At 39.5% G+C, this 17456-nt stretch overlaps 1 protein-coding gene across 24 annotated transcripts in view; it reads left to right on the top strand.

Annotated features, from left to right (window-relative positions):
- rims1a (regulating synaptic membrane exocytosis 1a) overlaps positions 1 to 11962 on the top strand; it is a 98213-nt gene extending 86251 nt beyond the window's left edge. For 21 of the 24 annotated variants that reach the window (XM_032552989.1, XM_032552995.1, XM_032553000.1 and 18 more), the window contains 9 exons: positions 1092 to 1252; positions 2408 to 2622; positions 3344 to 3376; positions 5007 to 5172; positions 6133 to 6245; positions 6351 to 6452; positions 6552 to 6691; positions 7541 to 10314; positions 11675 to 11962. In XM_032552989.1, coding sequence (XP_032408880.1) covers positions 1092 to 1252; positions 2408 to 2622; positions 3344 to 3376; positions 5007 to 5172; positions 6133 to 6245; positions 6351 to 6452; positions 6552 to 6691; positions 7541 to 7756 — 1146 coding nt within the window. In that variant the 3' untranslated portion in view covers positions 7757 to 10314; positions 11675 to 11962. The remainder of the gene's footprint in view (positions 1 to 1091; positions 1253 to 2407; positions 2623 to 3343; positions 3377 to 5006; positions 5173 to 6132; positions 6246 to 6350; positions 6453 to 6551; positions 6692 to 7540; positions 10315 to 11674) is intronic. The other 3 variants (XM_032552994.1, XM_032553010.1, XM_032553011.1) reach the window with 1 other exon arrangement.
- The last annotated feature ends 5494 nt before the right edge of the window (positions 11963 to 17456 follow it).

Below are 17456 nucleotides of genomic sequence, written 5' to 3' on the forward strand. Positions count from 1 at the left end.
CATCCTGAGATCCTAAACGGTAGCTATATGGCAAAGGAGTCGATGGGGAGGTGCTGATTTGTGTAAAATGGGAAAAAGTTTAAATGCTTCTGTTTGCAGCCCAGCTTAGATTTTCTTACATTTTGAATAACAATCCAAGCCACTGTCGGTAGACTCATTCATTTTAATTGCAAATTGAGATACAGAGATGTGACTTCTGTCATTCCCTGTATATTCTATGGGGTGCCACTGCTGCCGGAATTCTGTTTGGCCTGAGGCTCAGTGGAAAATAGTGCAGGTGTAAATGGAAGTAGCATCTCCATAGATGTATTCTATGTGTATAGAATAAATCACTTTCATGCCTGCTGTATTAAAAATGGCTGCTATTTTCAAAGTGAAAATTGGCTGTAGGTTAAATGTTCATGCAGAGGTACCTCTGAATGTGGCAGGCCTGTTGGCTACTTTAAATTATGATAGTTTATGTTGATAATCAGCCTTATATTTTGCCTTAAATTTGTTGTGTCCAAACTTTTTGTCACAAACAACTATTAGCTATTGCTTGCTTTTAAGCCAAGTTTAAGAAATATAATCTTGTTTACTGCCAAAGAAAATTTGATTTAAAAAAAACAAATTACGGTTCATAAAAGATGAATTTTTTTTAGTTTGGAAATTCCTTTTTTTTGAAAGACCAGTGAAAACTGCACCTTATAAATATTTTTTACGTTTATGTGCAGTAAACACCTGAGTTGAAAAAAACAAATTAATTCCCTTCTTGAATTGGGGTTGATTGCTTCTCAAAATTATTTTGCAAATGGCCCCAGGATCGCACTTTAAACACCCCTGCCATTAAAAAATATCTAATATCTAATATTGTCGTCTGATTAAAGGTTTAGCTTTTACAACAGCATAGTTGATCTCTACGGAGTTTAGAGAAAGGGTTTCTATCCTAATTTAAGTTCTTGTATCAAGCTAAAAGAGCTTTTTTTAAAAACTAAATCCTGCCTTTACGTCAGTTGTGTCAGATCAGAATTGCCACAATTTAACATCACTTTTCCCCTTGAATCTGAGGTTTGGAATATTTATTTGTCTCCTCTAACGTGTTCATCCTTCAGCTCTACAAGGACCAGAGGAGGAGCAGTGAAAATGTATCCCATAAGTCCTCAGACAGTGATGTCAGTGACGTGTCAGCCATCTCTCGAACCAGCAGTGCCTCTCGCATCAGTAGCACCAGCTACATGTCCATCCAGTCAGAGAGACCCCGGGGACGTTTCAGGTACGCGTACACACACCGACATACTTGGCCATCAGTAAAGCTCTAACCAAGGTTTGAACAGGTGCTTGAAATCCACCCAGACTGAGGAACAGTCTCCTATTTAAGCTTTCTCGGTCAGTTTAAGTCCAGACTGAAAACACATCTATTCTCATCTATTCAACACCAATTAAAGAGAAAATGTAGAGGGGGAAGAAAAATGCAGCAGCAGAAATTAAGTATTGTTTTGGTTTTTATTCATGTTATTAGTTTTTGGTATTTTTAATTTGATTTTTAATTTGATCCTTTTTTTGTGTTTGTTGTGAAACAACCTGGTCAGCTGAGGCTGTTGTAAATGTGCTATATAAATAAAGTTTGACTTGACTTTAATCCTTTAATTTCAATCAGGTGTTTTCACTGTTTATAAAGTGATTGATTTCTGTGTACAGTCCTTATGAGTGCTTCCTACTCAAACTGTACAGTTTGTAATAAAGTACAATGTAATATTTGATTTAAATCCCAAATTTGGAAAGTTTTATTTACAGTTGACGAAAAATGAATTTTTTTTTTTTTTTCTCGCTGTCTGAAGTTAATTCAGACTAAACTTTTTTTTGTTTTAGGTCTGATGCAATTACCACAATTATTTCTATTTGCTAAAAGTCAGAAAACTTAGAGACAACATTTTCTAGAGTGTTTTTTTCTTTGTATATTTGTTTAAGCTTTTAATTTGAGCAGGAAGGTACTTTACCTTAACACGATTTGTTTTGATTGTTTTACTGTAATGAATATTGATTATTCCTTGTGGCTCAATAGCTTATTGATTTGTGTAACTGAAATAAATGTTGGCTTATGTTTCATGTTAAACAATATTACCAAAATTGCGGGATTTTTTTTTTTTTAAATTAATGTTTTGTTCTCAGACCAGTCAGATGGTATAGGTTGTGTGTTAGAGGGACATTTTGAAACATAACATTTTGCTAGATCTTATTTACTTTCTCCCTGCTGCAGAATATAAAATTACCATCACAAGATATTATCAATAAGAGTAATAAATGATATTATATAATAGTGAATTGAAACTGTCATTTTCAGTTCATTTGTATTGCTTTTATTTCCAAAGTTGAATTTAGTTGGCCAAGGTGTATGAACCCTGACTGTTTCTGAAATGTCGCCCACCAGTCGAGCTATTCGTGCATCGGGCCGCCACATGCTGAAGAGCACCAGCGTGAGCGGTGAGATCTACGGCATGGAGCACGCCGACGGTAGCCAGTCGGACACGGCCCTGGGGAGTCTGGGCAGCGGGATCAAGAAACGGCGCTCCAGTCTGAGCCAACGGGTCGTTGCCATCCTGCCGTCGAGACGGAGCCGGAGTACTTCACAGCTCAGCCCGACAGGTGAGACGAAAAACAAATCAGGAGATGGAAATGATGGTTCTCCAGTTTTCATCTCCTTGTTTTAATTCGACTTGCCAAGGAGCAGGATTGAGTGCAGCTGCAGGACAATGTGAACATTTGAAGAACTTGGTACAAATCTAAGGACAATCGTTGATTTGTAGAAGTTTTTTTGAGGCCATTTTTAAACAAATGGAGATTCAAAGATGATCAATGCAAACAACTGTAGTAAGTAGAAGCTATTAGGTTAAGAATGTGTTTGAAGGACAACTTTTAAAGGAACATAAAAGGAGGATAGATGTATATTTGAGTCTGTAATAATTTGTATCTAAATCTAAAATAAATTGAAACTTGCACTACCAATTCTCTAGTTCTACAATAAATCACTAAAAATTTATATGACATCAATGCCTATAATGAGTAATAATAAAATTTGACCTGAAACTGTCGCTAGCTCCAGAGAAGCAATCTAGTTTTGCACAAATGGACATAATTGATTTCCAAGCAACCAATCAGACTTCACAAAATGACACAGCTCCAGGTTAAGGTTTTAAAAATTAAATTCTAACTTTAAAGTTATTCTCCTGTCTTTAAAGCATTATTTTTTGTCAATTAGAGGATGATGAGAATGGTCACCAAATCATGAGGACGCATTAAAAAAACTCACAAAAACTGTGGAAGTGTTGTTGTTTATTGCTCTTGTTGTTGTTCTGTGTTATTTCAGAGGCAGCGGGTAAGGCGGCGGACAGACAGAAAGGTAAAGCAAAAGGAAGGAAGTCCAACCATAGGAAGTTTAGAAATAGTTGAGTAGAAGTAGTAGCTGAGATGGGATGATGTTTATGGGAACTTGGAGTTTATAAGATCATCATAAATACAGCATGCTACCATGGTGCATGCAATGGACATTTAGAAATTGAAATAAAAGCATTTTTTCTGAGACTTCCTGGTAATGCACTGCAAAAACACAAAATCTTACCAAGCTTTGGTGTAGTTTCTAGTGCAAATATCTTAGTACACTTGAAATAAGACAAAACTAACTTACAAGTAACTTTTTAGCACAATATACAAGGGCAATATGTCTTATGAGTGAAGTAATCTGCATATTAGAGCAAGTACTTCTTCATCAATATTAAGGAAATATTGACCTAAAACAAGCCTCTAGTTAAAGAGTTACTTTTAAGTTAGTTTTGTCTTATTTCAAGTTTATTAAGATGTTTGCACTAGAAACTAGACCCAAATAACTAAGATTTTGTGTTTTTTCAGTGTGGGTGTTATAAGCTATTGACTTAGCGTTATTAACCTGGTGTAAACAAAGATAGTCATGGGAACATTGAGCACTTGCGGAAGCTGATATGTAGTTAGAAAGAACTTCCTGGTCTCTGTCTCTGGCACGTTCCCTTACCCCACCCTCCTCTCGCATCTCCGTTCTGTTCTCCAGTGTCTTTTAAAAGTATTCACACCCGTTGATCTTTCTCATCTTTTGTCATGACCACACTTCAGTTTGAGATTTTATGTGGCAGACAAAACACAAATAGTATATAAATGTAAAGTGGAATTTTCAATTTTGCAAGGATTTACTTTTTAAAAACTTGTGTCCAGGGAGTATCCCACCTCTCTCTCATTGACCCAGTTTAAATAAGTAGGTATAGAAAATGAATGGATCAATAATTTTTCTTTACTTTGTTTTTGTCTACCACATAAAAACCCAATAGCATACATTAATGTTTGTGGTTTTAATGGAAAAAAATGACAAAGGTCACAGGGTGTAAATACCTTTGCAACGTTCTGTACAAGAGTTAAACCTGAATCAACTCAATCTGATCTTTTTGGTGTGAAATACCAACTAAATCCGAGAGACTTGAAAGCAGCCTTTTTAAAATGTACTTTTTTTCCCCAACAGTTTTTATTTTTTTTCACCCCTTTATTTATTTATTCCTGCTAAGCATTCATCTAGAATGACTGGGCCCCTGTTTTAGTTTTTTTTTTTTTTTAAATCTCCATTCAGTGACCTCATCAATAAAATTAACGAAAGGGAAGAAGGAAATGATTCAAAGACTTTTTCTGTGTTAATAATTTAATTTTTTGATATTTGTTGAGATGTTGGTGAGGTCACCAGGGGAAATCTTTTTGCATGGGCTGGTCTGCCTGAAGATAAGCTCAGCCTCAAGTTATCAGGCTTTTTCAAATGCATTTCTGCAATAAAGTCATAAAAAAAAAAAACTCTGTTGGCGCCGTTAATGCCTAAACCTCTGTTGGGTTTCTGCTGGGTGGAAATGGGTTTGGTTTGGTTTGGTGTTGGCCGGATGTGGCCAGAGGCCTGATAACTGATGCGAGTCTTGGTGTAAAGACGCTCCTGGATTAATAGCTTCTCTCTGTGTTTGCCACAGAGGCGCCGACGGGGAAGAAGGTCAGCAAGGCGGGCAGCAGCACCATCCAGAGGAGCGTGGAGACGGGGATGGCGGTGGAGTTTCCCCGAGGAGGATCAGCCATGAACCGCCAGGCCAGCAGGGAGTCCACTGATGGCAGCATGAACAGCTACAGTTCTGAGGGGAAGTACGTTCAGACACCCCCACACACACACACACCCACATGCCCCCGCGCGCATCCACACACACACACCAAGTAGCAATATTTTCTACGTTTCTATGCCAGTTTGTGGACATAGTTTAGTGAAGTGAGGCGCTTGTCTTCCTCCTCACAGCGTTTTCACAATCTGGAAAATTTTATTTCAGTTTTTGAAAATTCTGATAGAAATTTCTGAACTTTTTCTGACTTTTCTGACACAACCTGGAAAAATAAATAAATTTGACTCCAGTATTAGTCTGGAGAAGAAATTATTTATCAGGAAAATTATTTTGTTCTGGACTTTAAACACCTCCCCTTTTCTAGATTCTGTATCTTTCCTTTTGTTGATCCTTTCTTCCTTCTGTTCCTCTTTTCCTCATATTGCCTTCCATATTTCCTTCCTTCCTTTCTTTATTTCTTTCCTTCTCTTTTCCTTCCTTTTTTTCTTATTTACTTCCTTCCTTTCTTCCTACATTCCTTTTCTTTCGTTTCTCCCTTACTTGTCTTTATTTACTTGTTTTTTTCTTGTCAGTTCCCTCCTTTTACCCCTCCCTCCCTCCTTAATTTTTCTGTCCTTTTGTCTTCATGTCATCTTTCCTTGCATCCATTGTTGTTGTTCTCTTTGATCCTCCCATGTGTTCTTAAGTCTTGATTTTTTTGTATTTTCCTTTCTTGTCTTTTCCCTCTTCTCTGACCGTCCCTCTATCCTCATTTCCTTTATTCATTCTTCCTTTTTTCTTTCCTTGTTTCATTCCCTTCTTTCCTGTTGTCCTACCTCCTTTTTATCCTTGTGTCCTTTCTTCTTTGCTTCTTCTCAGGTTCCATGTTTAAATCCTGACTGCTGTATAAAAATCTGCCATAAATTTGTAGTAAACTTTGAATTTGAATCATTAAAATGTCGTGCTTGACAGTCGGACCTGGTGGATAAATCCTGTTTGCATGTTTCAGTTTGATCTTCTCAGGGATGCGATTGGGAGCCGACAGCCAGTTCAGCGACTTCCTGGACGGATTGGGTCCCGGTCAGCTGGTTGGCCGCCAAACGCTGGCAACACCTGCAATGGGTGAGTCACGGGTCTGACTGCAGCAAGAGGGTCACCAAGAGAGTCTTACTGACGTGACTTCATAAACAGTTTTTGGAAGCGTTTGTGTCTGCCACTCCTCAACAGGTGATGTTCAGATCGGGTTGATGGATAAGAAAGGTCAGCTGGAGGTCGAGGTGATCAGGGCGCGAGGCCTTACCTCTAAACCGGGCTCCAAGTCCCTCCCAGGTAACAATAACTCTAAAATTCAGTCTAATGCAGCTTACCTCTGCTCATCTTTTCTCCCTCCTGACTTCCTTTTCCTTTTTCTTGTTTCATTCTGCCCAGCTCCTTATGTCAAGGTCTACCTGCTGGAAAACGGAACATGTAAAGCCAAAAAGAAAACCAAGATTGCACGCAAGACCCTGGAGCCGCTCTACCAGCAGCACTTGCTCTTTGAAGAAAGTCCTCAGGGCAAAGTGCTTCAGGTAACGGTCGACGTGTTCAACATGTTGTCGTGGACGTTGTTGTGGATTTACTTCAAGAATCTCCAACGCTGCCTTCATTTTTCTTCAATCTAACCGATTCTTCACTGTAAAAATTATTATATATTTTTTTTATAATTTAATGTCACATTTTGTTATGTTACATTTTGCACTTTTACTGCAGAGTCCAATGCTTCACAAAAGGATTCACAGGCTTCAAACATTTTTACACTTGGTGTTGCACTCTCTCAGAAAGTTTCAATAAAAACTGTATTTTTATTGTGTGGTGACATATTCTTATATAAGTTGGTGATTTATTAGCTTTAGACTAACTGCGTTTCCATTTACCTTAAAATAGAATAAATAAAGAGTAAATTTGCTTAATGGAAACTCGACCATTTACAAAAAAAATCACATTTTTCTGTAAAAAGTTGTTGCGCTGGAATAAGGGTATTTTTTTCTGGCAGTATTTTGCAAAACTGCAACAGAAATACTTTTACTTTTACAATTATTACTGGTAGAAATGATGAGGAAGACAACAGGAAGTGGTAGGAGGATGATAGCACTGCATGTTTTTTAATGACTTATCACATGAACAAACTTACTTAAGTGTGATTTTAATTGCGTTCCTTTTTAAATGGAAACACTGCAATTGGAAAATTGTGTTTTTTCAGCATTAGTGGAATCTTGACAAAGTTTTGTGGATATTTGTTATGGAAACACAGCTACTAGCAACATTCTGGTCTCTACAAGAGGCTGATTCTTTCAATCTGTGTGTTTGGGGGCGTGTGTGTGTGTGTGTGTGTATGCGTGCATGTTCTGCTTTTTCTGACTTTTCTCCTCTCTGTTTAGGTGATAGTGTGGGGCGACTATGGACGATTGGACCACAAATGTTTCATGGGTGTAGCACAGATCCTGCTGGAGGAGCTGGACCTCTCAAGCACGGTGATTGGCTGGTACAAACTGTTTCCACCGTCCTCACTGGTGGACCCTACATTAGCTCCGCTCACGCGGCTGGCGTCTCAGACGTCGCTGGACTCAGGACCACCGCCCGGCGTTCGGTCCTAGTGACCGAGTGGCGAACGCTCACCCCTAAACAACCCTGACACGATCAGAGAATGGACCACAGCTGCTGGACCACACCTGAGCAGAGGGCGCAGACGCAGCCCGAGTACGCCACCGAGGAGACGCCCTCGGGGGAATCAACGAGAAACCAGACAGAGAGCCAGGGAACAAGAGAGAGAAATGAGAGAGGGAGAGACAGAACTAGCCAATCAAATGCTTAGCTGGAGTCTGACAATCACGTCTCACACCTTCCCTCTTCCTCCTCCTTCTTCCATCTTTTGTTTTCAGCATCTTTGCCTTCTTTGTTTTCTTCTCTGAGCTGCAGCTGTGGAGCTTTCTGTCCAACCTCATCTTTTCTTTTGTTTCTCCCTGATTTCAAGTGCGGCCTTTGCAGGAGCTCCCTGTCAAGGTGGTGCTCCGCAGCCAATCAGAGCACGGCTTTATCTTCCGTCAAAAGAGAAGCAAACTGTTGGAGTTTCATGCAGCTGATTGCAGAGTTTGCTTGTTGACTGTGCAGATGTTAACCTTAGGGGCAGCAGTTTGACACAGAGTGGTAATCGTTTGGGAGAGGCAGCACATTCGCATCCATGTTGTTAAAAATGAAAAGAAGCACAAGAAGAAAAGCTTGACTCATTCGTTCAGGCAGAATCATAGAAAATGTTCTGTCTATAAGAGAAAACATCGGCCAAATAATTTATCACCTTTTCATTTCCAGCCGTCATTCCTGTTTGGGTTTCACCTGCAGTTCAGATTGGTACCACTAGGTGCAGACTCCCTCTGTATATTTGTATGTTTGGTTTTGCGAGCGGTGCCGAACAAAACGGTCACTCCAGCTCAAACTCGCCTTCTTCACCCATCCAACAAACTCTCCTCCCTATTTACCCACCAACTCCGCCCCCTGCTGGAGGGAGCAGCATGACTCGGGGGACGCCACCCCGCCCCAAACCCCCCGCCCCGCCCCGCCCGGCCTGGCCCCAAGCTGCATGCGCGTTTCTTTCATTTCCGTTTGTTCTGTTTTTTTTTGTTTTGTTTTGTTTTGGTTTTTTTTAACGTTTTCGTTCTCTACCTTTTTTTGTGAAGTTGAAAGACGAGACTAAAACTGAACCGAAGCAATTCTCAAAAAACAAAAGCCGAAAAAAATAAAATAAAACAAACAAAAAAAAAAGACTAGATTATGTGTGTTAGTTCCACATACTTTTAGGCCAGCTTGTATGTTGCATGTTCTTGTACAGTTTGCTCGTACTGAATATGAATACAGAGAAAAGCCAAGCCATCCCCGTCCCCGATAGGAGCGGACCAATAAGAAGCGCGGCGAGGATTTGGGGGGGCGGGATCAGCTGCACTCAGGCCACGCCTACCGAGCTGGGTCGAAATATTAACACAAGACAGTCTCCGTCTTTGTTGAGTTTTTCTTTTTTCTTTTCCTCAAACCCGATGAACAACAGTGCTGTTCTGTAGTACTGAGCATTCTTGAGCCCCTGTAGGCATCTAAACTAGTTTCAGACAGTCGGGGCTAGAGGCAGAGATATAGAATGTGTGTGTAACAGCTAAATGTATATGAAGTATCATTATGAGTTTGACAGAAATTATAAAAGATATAGCTATATGAATATAAAAGAGTGTATCTGACTGCACACTTCCTCAGCCCACACACACACACACACACACACACAGCTTGTACATACTAATCAGAACAAGCGGCTTTAACTGAGGATTCGAACAAATCAAAAATCGCAGATACACAAACATTCCCTGGTCTTGTTGAGAGGAATTTACTTCTGGTGCTTGAGCTGCTGAGCGGTGCTGAGCCACAAGGGGGCGATAATAGGCCTTTATTCCGGATCCGTTTGCAGGAAAAAAAAGAAATAATAATAATAATAAAAAGAAGCAGACCCAATTATCTTAAATCAACCTGACTATGGTCTGGAATGGACTTCTGAACCGACGAGAAATCTAGTTTTGCAGACATATTTTGCAGATGTTTTCGTTCATCCTTGGCGGTGTGGCCGACTGCCCTTTCCTTTGTCAGTATTACTTCAGGAATACTGATTGTTTACAGCCCATGGTTCCCAAACCGCGATTCTTGATGAAAGACAAAGTATTCACTGCAACAGTTCTTGTTTGTATAACAGATGTGGCTCTACTGATGTGTATGTTTTATATTCAAGAGTTCATTTTTATTATTTACAAATAAAAGACTGTGTGGAAGAAGAGCCTGGCCTTCTTTAATCACCGATGTCTCAAACTATTGAGAAGCAGCTGACAGCAGAGATAATTTTACATGTTATCAGGTTGATTTTGTTGCATTCTGAGTTTTTTTTTAAATGTTGGTATCTGTACAGATTTGTAAAAAGCAGAGTTCTCTTATTTCAACATTGTTGCATATTCTTTTTTTGCTATTATGACCACATTGAGTTTTCTGTAACTTTTTACAGGATTGGAGCGAACCGACAGAGGGATCTTCGACAGTCTCCAGACTGTCGTGTTTTCTCTTTTGCCCTCTTCAGTTCAGATCAACTGGCTGGTTTTCTTCGGGATTTTGATTTGTCGACTGAAAAAAGGTAGAGTTTATATCTGTGTTTATTTGGTCATATCTTATTGTTGTTTTTAAAAATATCTTGGTATGTCAAATTTTAAGATATCAATGTTGTTTTCAGTTCCTTTGGAAGAGAAGCAGGGCATCACAGATCCTCCTTAATAGTGAACTTGAGCTGCTTTTCAACATATTTATGCTTTATTTAAAGCAAACCTACCACTATTATTTGCTGGCTAAATTAAGAATAATGTTGGTACCACCTGACCAAAACAATGGATTTAGAGACATGTTTACATGTGTGATGTATGGACAAAAAATATATTATTTTTTCTTACCTCACAAATAATTGGTTGGCATGCAATATAATCTTGGTTCCTCAGCCTAAGTTAGTAACTGTTTAGTTGTTTTAAATGTTTTAATTACTTATCCGGCTGTAGATCTTTGCAAGTTTAGGTGAGCATCCATTTTCTTTTGCCTTTGCCTGAATACCATGTTTTATTGCCTTTCCTATTTTCAAGAACAGCTGAAAGGAATGGATCTGCACCAGGCCACCAACAGATTTTAGTCTGTGTAAAGGAAAGTGTTTCCTCTTGTGTGTTTTAAAAATACTTACAGCCCTCTTGCCTGTTTCTTCTGATTTACAGTTTTTCCTTCATTTTCAGTTTTTCCTTAACTGTTAATGCTCAGGTAACCTCTCTCTTGGTATCCATTACAGGCTGAGTGTTTAAAGATGCCAGTGACTCTTGAAACACTAAAAGGAGATGTAGAAGAGTGAAAAAGTTCACTATTAAACTGAATGTGTGCAAATAGATGTATTTAATCTGTTTTGTTTTTTTTAATGTTTGCTGATTTCAGTTTGAACTCGATCCAACTTCTGTCCTCCAGAATCACAGCATCTACTGCCACCTTGTGTTGTGAATGGAGATGACAGCCATCAATCTTAGACCACATTGATATGAAAGCTAGAAAGATAAAGGTTGAAAGTATAAAATTTGACTCTGTCTGTAAAAATATGGAATTTGATCTAGATCATTTTCTAGATCTGGTTTAATTAGAAAAGGAAAATGAAGAATGGGGAGGGAGGATATATACTTTTAGATTTTACTCCTAGTCAAATTGTCTACAGATTGTTTCCATTCATCATTTCTTAATTTATTCATCAGTCCATCATCATTCATCCATTGGTTAGTGTATCCATACTTTGTTATTCCTTTCTGTGTTGGATATTGACAGAATTCATATTTAATACTTACTCCGAGCGGTAAACAGAAGACCTTACCTTTCCCTAATGCAGTCCTGCTATCCTGCAAAGTAAGTTTGAATGTCAATGGGTCAGAAAATCAGAACCTTTACTGTTTAACTCCTCTTCCTCTTTACCATGGCAGACCGTAATGTCCTCGGATGAAGATCCGATGTGTCCAAGATATTTGACAACCACTGCTTGGACTCTTGCTGAGACTCAGACTTTGATGAGATGACCGTCATCCTGGCTGCTTCACACACACCTGTGAACCTTTGCTGTGAGAGCTGAAGGTCACGTATTGAAGACGGAAACAGAACTGCTGAAAGCAAAGAGGAGACCGTGAGGCGACGCCTCAACAAGCTGGACTCCGGCTTGAATTACAAGGTTCCTTTAGTTTTTTGAGTCTGCTGAAATAAAAGGTGCAGCAGTTCAAGTTGTCAGTGTTTTGCTTTGTTTTATTGAATTTCATTGTCTAGCTGTAAAAGACCGAGGCAACGGAAAACCAACGTTGCGTGAACTGAATACAAGGTAAAACCAGTCACTTGGATAGTGGAAGGAAGAAATTAACCAATAACGTCATTTGATTTTTATTATGCATGTTAATACAATCAATGTCCTTTATTTTTTTATATTTACACACAAAAATGAATCCAGTGCAATAAGACCTTCATCACGCGGCCGGATGATCCGCCATGTCGCCATAGAAAAGCGGATAAAATCAGCTCTAAAGATTTCTGAGTTTAACATGTTTTAGTGCATTAGTGCCCTCTTGTGGTGAGTGGAAGAAGAACGGAAATGTAGTAAAATCTTACCTATCTGTTATTTATGGAACAAATATATATATATATATATATATATATATATATATATATATATATATATATATATATATATATACATACTTTGTCTGAATTAAGTTATTTTACCTGCAAAATGCTGAGATGCCGTGGAAGAAAATATTCGCGCGCTATTTTCTCATCTTGACTTTATCTTCAAAATAAAGCTTTTAATCGGCCAGCGTAATAAAGTAATTGATGATTTATAAAGAGCTATACATGTTACTGAGAGCCTCCAGTTTCCACTTTTTTTTTGTAGATCTCCTGGACTTTTAGGAGTTTTTATTTTATTTTTTAAACATGCTGATTTTTTTCCAACACAAGCCAGATTCCTTTAAGGCTTTTCAAAACGGATCCCCGTTTTTGTCCCTGTTCCCGCTTCCTGTAAAAAAAAGTCCCACGCGGCTGCTTGAGGACATGCAGCAGTTCATAAATCTGAAGTGCTGAAACTCCCCTCAGGGTCTCTTTCACTGAAAACTGAGCTCCAATAAACTCACACTTTCTTTCCCTTTACAACATTCACTTTCTTCTCATTCCTAACTTGTTTTTTTCCCCCTCCATTCCCGAGGTTCATTCTTCAAATGCACTTTTTTTTTTTAGCCTCATTCTGCAAAGACCTGACCCCTCTCTCTTCAAATGATTCACTTAGCCTCAGATTTTTTTTTTTTTTTGCTTCAGAGTTTGTCAGGAGTGAGGAGTAACACTGATCCCGGTAGCTCAGTAGTAGAAATGAGGCCTATAATTGAGCACTTATGTTAATAACATGTTGTCAGAAACTCAGTGACGGCTCAAGTTTTAGCAGTTAGAGATCCGGAGCGCTCCGGGCGTGCTGGTTAACAGGCAGGCTGATAGAGGAGGGGTGTCATGTCAGATTAGATGTGTTATGGGCCCCTCCCGGGCCCCTCCCTCCCTCCTTTTCGCTCCGTGTTAATGGTCTGAAAGGGTCTGGCTGCGTTCATGGCGGCGCCTCAGAGCCATTAGAAAGTTGCCTCCCCTCGCGTCGCTTAATCTAATTACACAGCCGGCCTTCATTGTCCCCTTGCTCCCCTCCTCTTCGTCCTTTTTTTTTCTGTTCCCCGCATTTTGGTCTCCGCAGATATTCATTAAAAGATTTGATTTATCACTAAGCTCTCATCAGAACGGCCCGCTAAGAGATCCCTCCGCAGCTTTACAGGGTCTAACTTTATTTACACACTCTGATAACTCTGCGGATTAATAATCCTCAGGAGCGACCAGGCGGACAATGTCTAATATTAGTTAGTTAGGCTGCATGGAAAAGACTGTTAACTTGGAATACATTTGCTTTAATGGGCTATTAGTCATGAAATAGGCGAAATAAAATATAAGGAAATAGATGATGGATTATTATACTATTCGTATTACTATAGATAATAAAATTGCAATAATACATCATTGCTGTGTATATGATTCATTATAATTGTTATCATAATGAATCAATTATATTGGAAATAAAAACTAAATATTTCAATAAAATATCTCATTAGTACATGATAGGCCGATCTATGAAAATGTGTACATATTTTATATAAATCTTAGTGTTATATACGATTTATATAAGGACTTTTGTTAAAAAAACACAAAAAAGTCTAATTTTACAAAGATTCACTAATTGTTTTTTATCTTCATTCTAGCTTATAGAGAAAAAACGTATCTTGAGTGATTATGCCTTTATTTCCCCCAGTTTTAACCTTTTCTTTCTCACACATCAGACTTGTTTCCTCAAATTGCTCATCAGAATATTTTGTTACCTCCGTGAGGCTCGATCTGACCATTTGGGCCCTTTGCAGTGGACTAAAGGCCTACAGATTCATTTTTTTTCTTTTTACATTGGCAGCATTAGGACACAAGAGGGCGCTAGAGTCCGCGTTTGGAGAGCTCGAAGTGTACGAGGCTCATCACCGTTTCAAAAATAAAACTCAGAGGCGGTCTGTGTTCGCTGTGTGTTTTGTGTGTGTTCAATTATTACTGTTGGAAGAAGTTTGGTGAAATTTTCGACTTTCATTAAATCCACTGACCAAAATCATTGTATTTAGTATTTTCTGAGAACAATTCAGTAAATAATTTCAAACTTTTCAATTCCAGTTACAACCAGAAACTCCAATGTACTTTATTGGGGAGGTTGTAAGCTAATGGACCAACACAAAGTGGAGCGTAAAGGGGAAATAACAGTTTTAATTATGTTTTGCAAAAACAGTCAATACTTTGTAGAACAACCTTTCCTGAAATTACTGCTGTAAGTGTTTTGGGGGATTTCTCTACCAAATGTGCTCATATGGAAACCGATTCTTCTTTGCAAACCGACTCAATCCAATTTCAAAGGGATTGAGAACTTTTGTGCTCATCAAGGTTTAGGTCTTGTCACGTATTCTCATAAATTCTATCTCATTAATCTGATCTGATTACACTGTTTTGGGATTTTGTTGGCTGTATGTGTTTTGGGCTTCTGTCCTTTTAGAAGCTCTGATCCCATCCTGAATGTTTTGCTATACTGCTAACAGTTTTTTTTCCAGGATTCCAGTAGCTCTGTCCATCTTTAAACAACTCCAGTTGGTTTCCTCTTTTCCTGTTGAACATAAAGCATCCCCATAGCATGATTCTGCCCTTACCGTGCTACTGAATGATGTCCATGACACACAATGTTGCATGAAGGTCAAAAAGTTCACTTTTGGAGCAGAGTACCTTATTCCGCATGCTTTCTGTGTCCCAACAGCTCATGGTAAAAGGCAAGCAGGACATTTTGTGGTTTTCTTCTTAGTGCAGGCTGGTTTTCACAGCTAATAGTAGAAAGATTCTTCCACCTAATCTGTAAATCTCTACAACTCCTAGTTACCAAAGACCTTTTGGTGGCTTTTTTCTGATTAACCCACGCCTCGTCTAACCTGCCATGTTTTGGTAAGTTTGCTTCTGTACCATCCTGTTCCTATTTTAACATGATGAACATTTCTCTGTGAGATAGTCAAAGATTTGGATATATATATATGTTTTTTTTTTATTAACCCTGTCTTAAACGTCTCCACAGCTTTTTCCTCTGACCTGTCTTCCTTTGTGTTCATGATGTCTTTCATTAATGCTCTCAGACAAACATCTGAGACCTTCACAGAACAGCTGGGTTTGTACTGACACACAGCTGGACTCCGTTAAAGCTATAGGCGACCTCTGAAAACATTGGGTTACATTTAGGGGTATCAGAGGATAAGGGGTTTTAATTAAAAGGCACGTCACACTTTTCAAAATTTTAATTCATGGAAAAAATAGAGAATATTATGTCATTTACCATTTACTTGTGCGCTATAGTGTTGGCGAAATTTTAATTCTTTGACGCTGCATGTTTGGGACATGAAATTAAGATTCATGAATACTTTTTTCAAGGCGAAATTCATTTTATTTAGGATTTTGCGCTCGCACACAAACCTCGTCTGTTTTTTCCCCCCTACTTTATTTGACGGACAACTTCGCTGATTCCAGAGCCAGCCGTCACATCAAACAGCAGCAGAGATTGGAGGCACACTGGGAGGTGGAGGCATGTAGGACGGGTGGTGCTGGGTGTTGGAGGGCTCAGATAATTTGCTCTATAACCATGTAATCCCGCCCGATTTCATCTAATACCACCGGCCCTACTCCGCTCCGTGTGCGCACATCCCCAGATGTGATAATGGAGCTCCGCAAAAAGAAAAAAAAAAAATCCACCCACTGCGCTCTCGTTACAGTTGAGCCTTTTGGATAGAAGGCTGGTGGCGGCCGTGGGGAAGGTGTGTGTGCAAAGTGTATTTATGTGGTGGATTGAAATTCCTCCACATGAACACACACACGCACGCGCGCGCACGCACACACACACACACACACAAAAGAAGAGGAAAAGGGATTAGATTTATGAGGGATATAGAGTTAATTCTCTGTGGAAATAAAAACCGAAACCAGATGATACTTTATTATTTCTTTTTAGTATTATTTGCGTCGTTCTTTTAGGTTCTTCCATAAAATTGGCCTAAAATGAGAGCAGCTGAAACCAAAACAAACCCAATAAACAATTATCAGGAATAAAATAAAATAGCAAAAGATGTACATAAAATAACTCTGGGTTTGGTTTTGTTCAGGTGAAAAAGTCAGCGTCATTTTAATCATGCGTTCCGCGGCTTTTCACTGTCAGGAATCCGGACATTATTCATTTATTTAGTCACTTGATTTTAGAGTCTGTTTATTTTCTTTTTAAAAATAAATTTCACTTTGTTTTATTTGTTATTCCTAGTTTGTGCCATCCCCTTAATGTTTAGCGGTGAATTTTTACGCACAGAGTTAATTGTGACAAAAGCAACAAAAGCCGTGTCTGATGGAGAAAAGCCAAGCCATGACAAGGAGCGCAGGAAAAAAAACGTGTGGGGGGCGTACTGTGTGCAGAACTGATTTATCTCTGTATCTCCAACACCCTCCACCCCCTCCTCACTCTACCTCTCCAAGTAATTTACATATATTGAAATGCGCCCCCCTTTAGTCCCCCAATTTCCCCGGGGCCGCCGTGCGTTGCAGGGGAAAGGAGAGCATGTGACCACTCCTTCTTAACGGATTCATGAAGCTTTATCAAAGTCCTCCACTGTCCATTCCTTCACTCCGTGTGCGCGCCGCGTGTGCTGGCTTGAACCGCCTGAACAAGCGCGTAAAAGTGCTGAACAGAAGGAATAAAGTGGCCTACATAAGGGAGAGAGAAGGTACTGCAGTGTCACCTCCACCTGAGCGCAACTCGCATGCGGCTCCCAACTCAGCCTGTGTGTTTCTAAGATCAAATATAAGATATGCAGAGGCGCGCAGCTTCTTCCGGGCATGCAGAGTTCCTGCCGCTGTACCTCGGCACATTCTGCATGGCTGATTTATGATGGAACCGGGGAGAGTCGCTCTGTGCGCCGCCGCTACCCGATTCCGAGAGGCTCTGCAGGTTTAGCTCAAGGTCCCTCCTCGGTTTGGAGAGAGAGAAAGAGAAAGAGAGTGAGTGGGCCTGGTTCAGAGGAGGAAGAGGGGTCGGGGAGGGAGAATGAGGGGTATCTGGGCAGAGGAGAAAACAAAAAGCGCCCTTTG

The sequence above is a fragment of the Xiphophorus hellerii genome, chromosome 22, assembly GCF_003331165.1.
Source record: "Xiphophorus hellerii strain 12219 chromosome 22, Xiphophorus_hellerii-4.1, whole genome shotgun sequence".
Taxonomy (NCBI): Eukaryota; Metazoa; Chordata; class Actinopteri; order Cyprinodontiformes; family Poeciliidae; genus Xiphophorus; species Xiphophorus hellerii.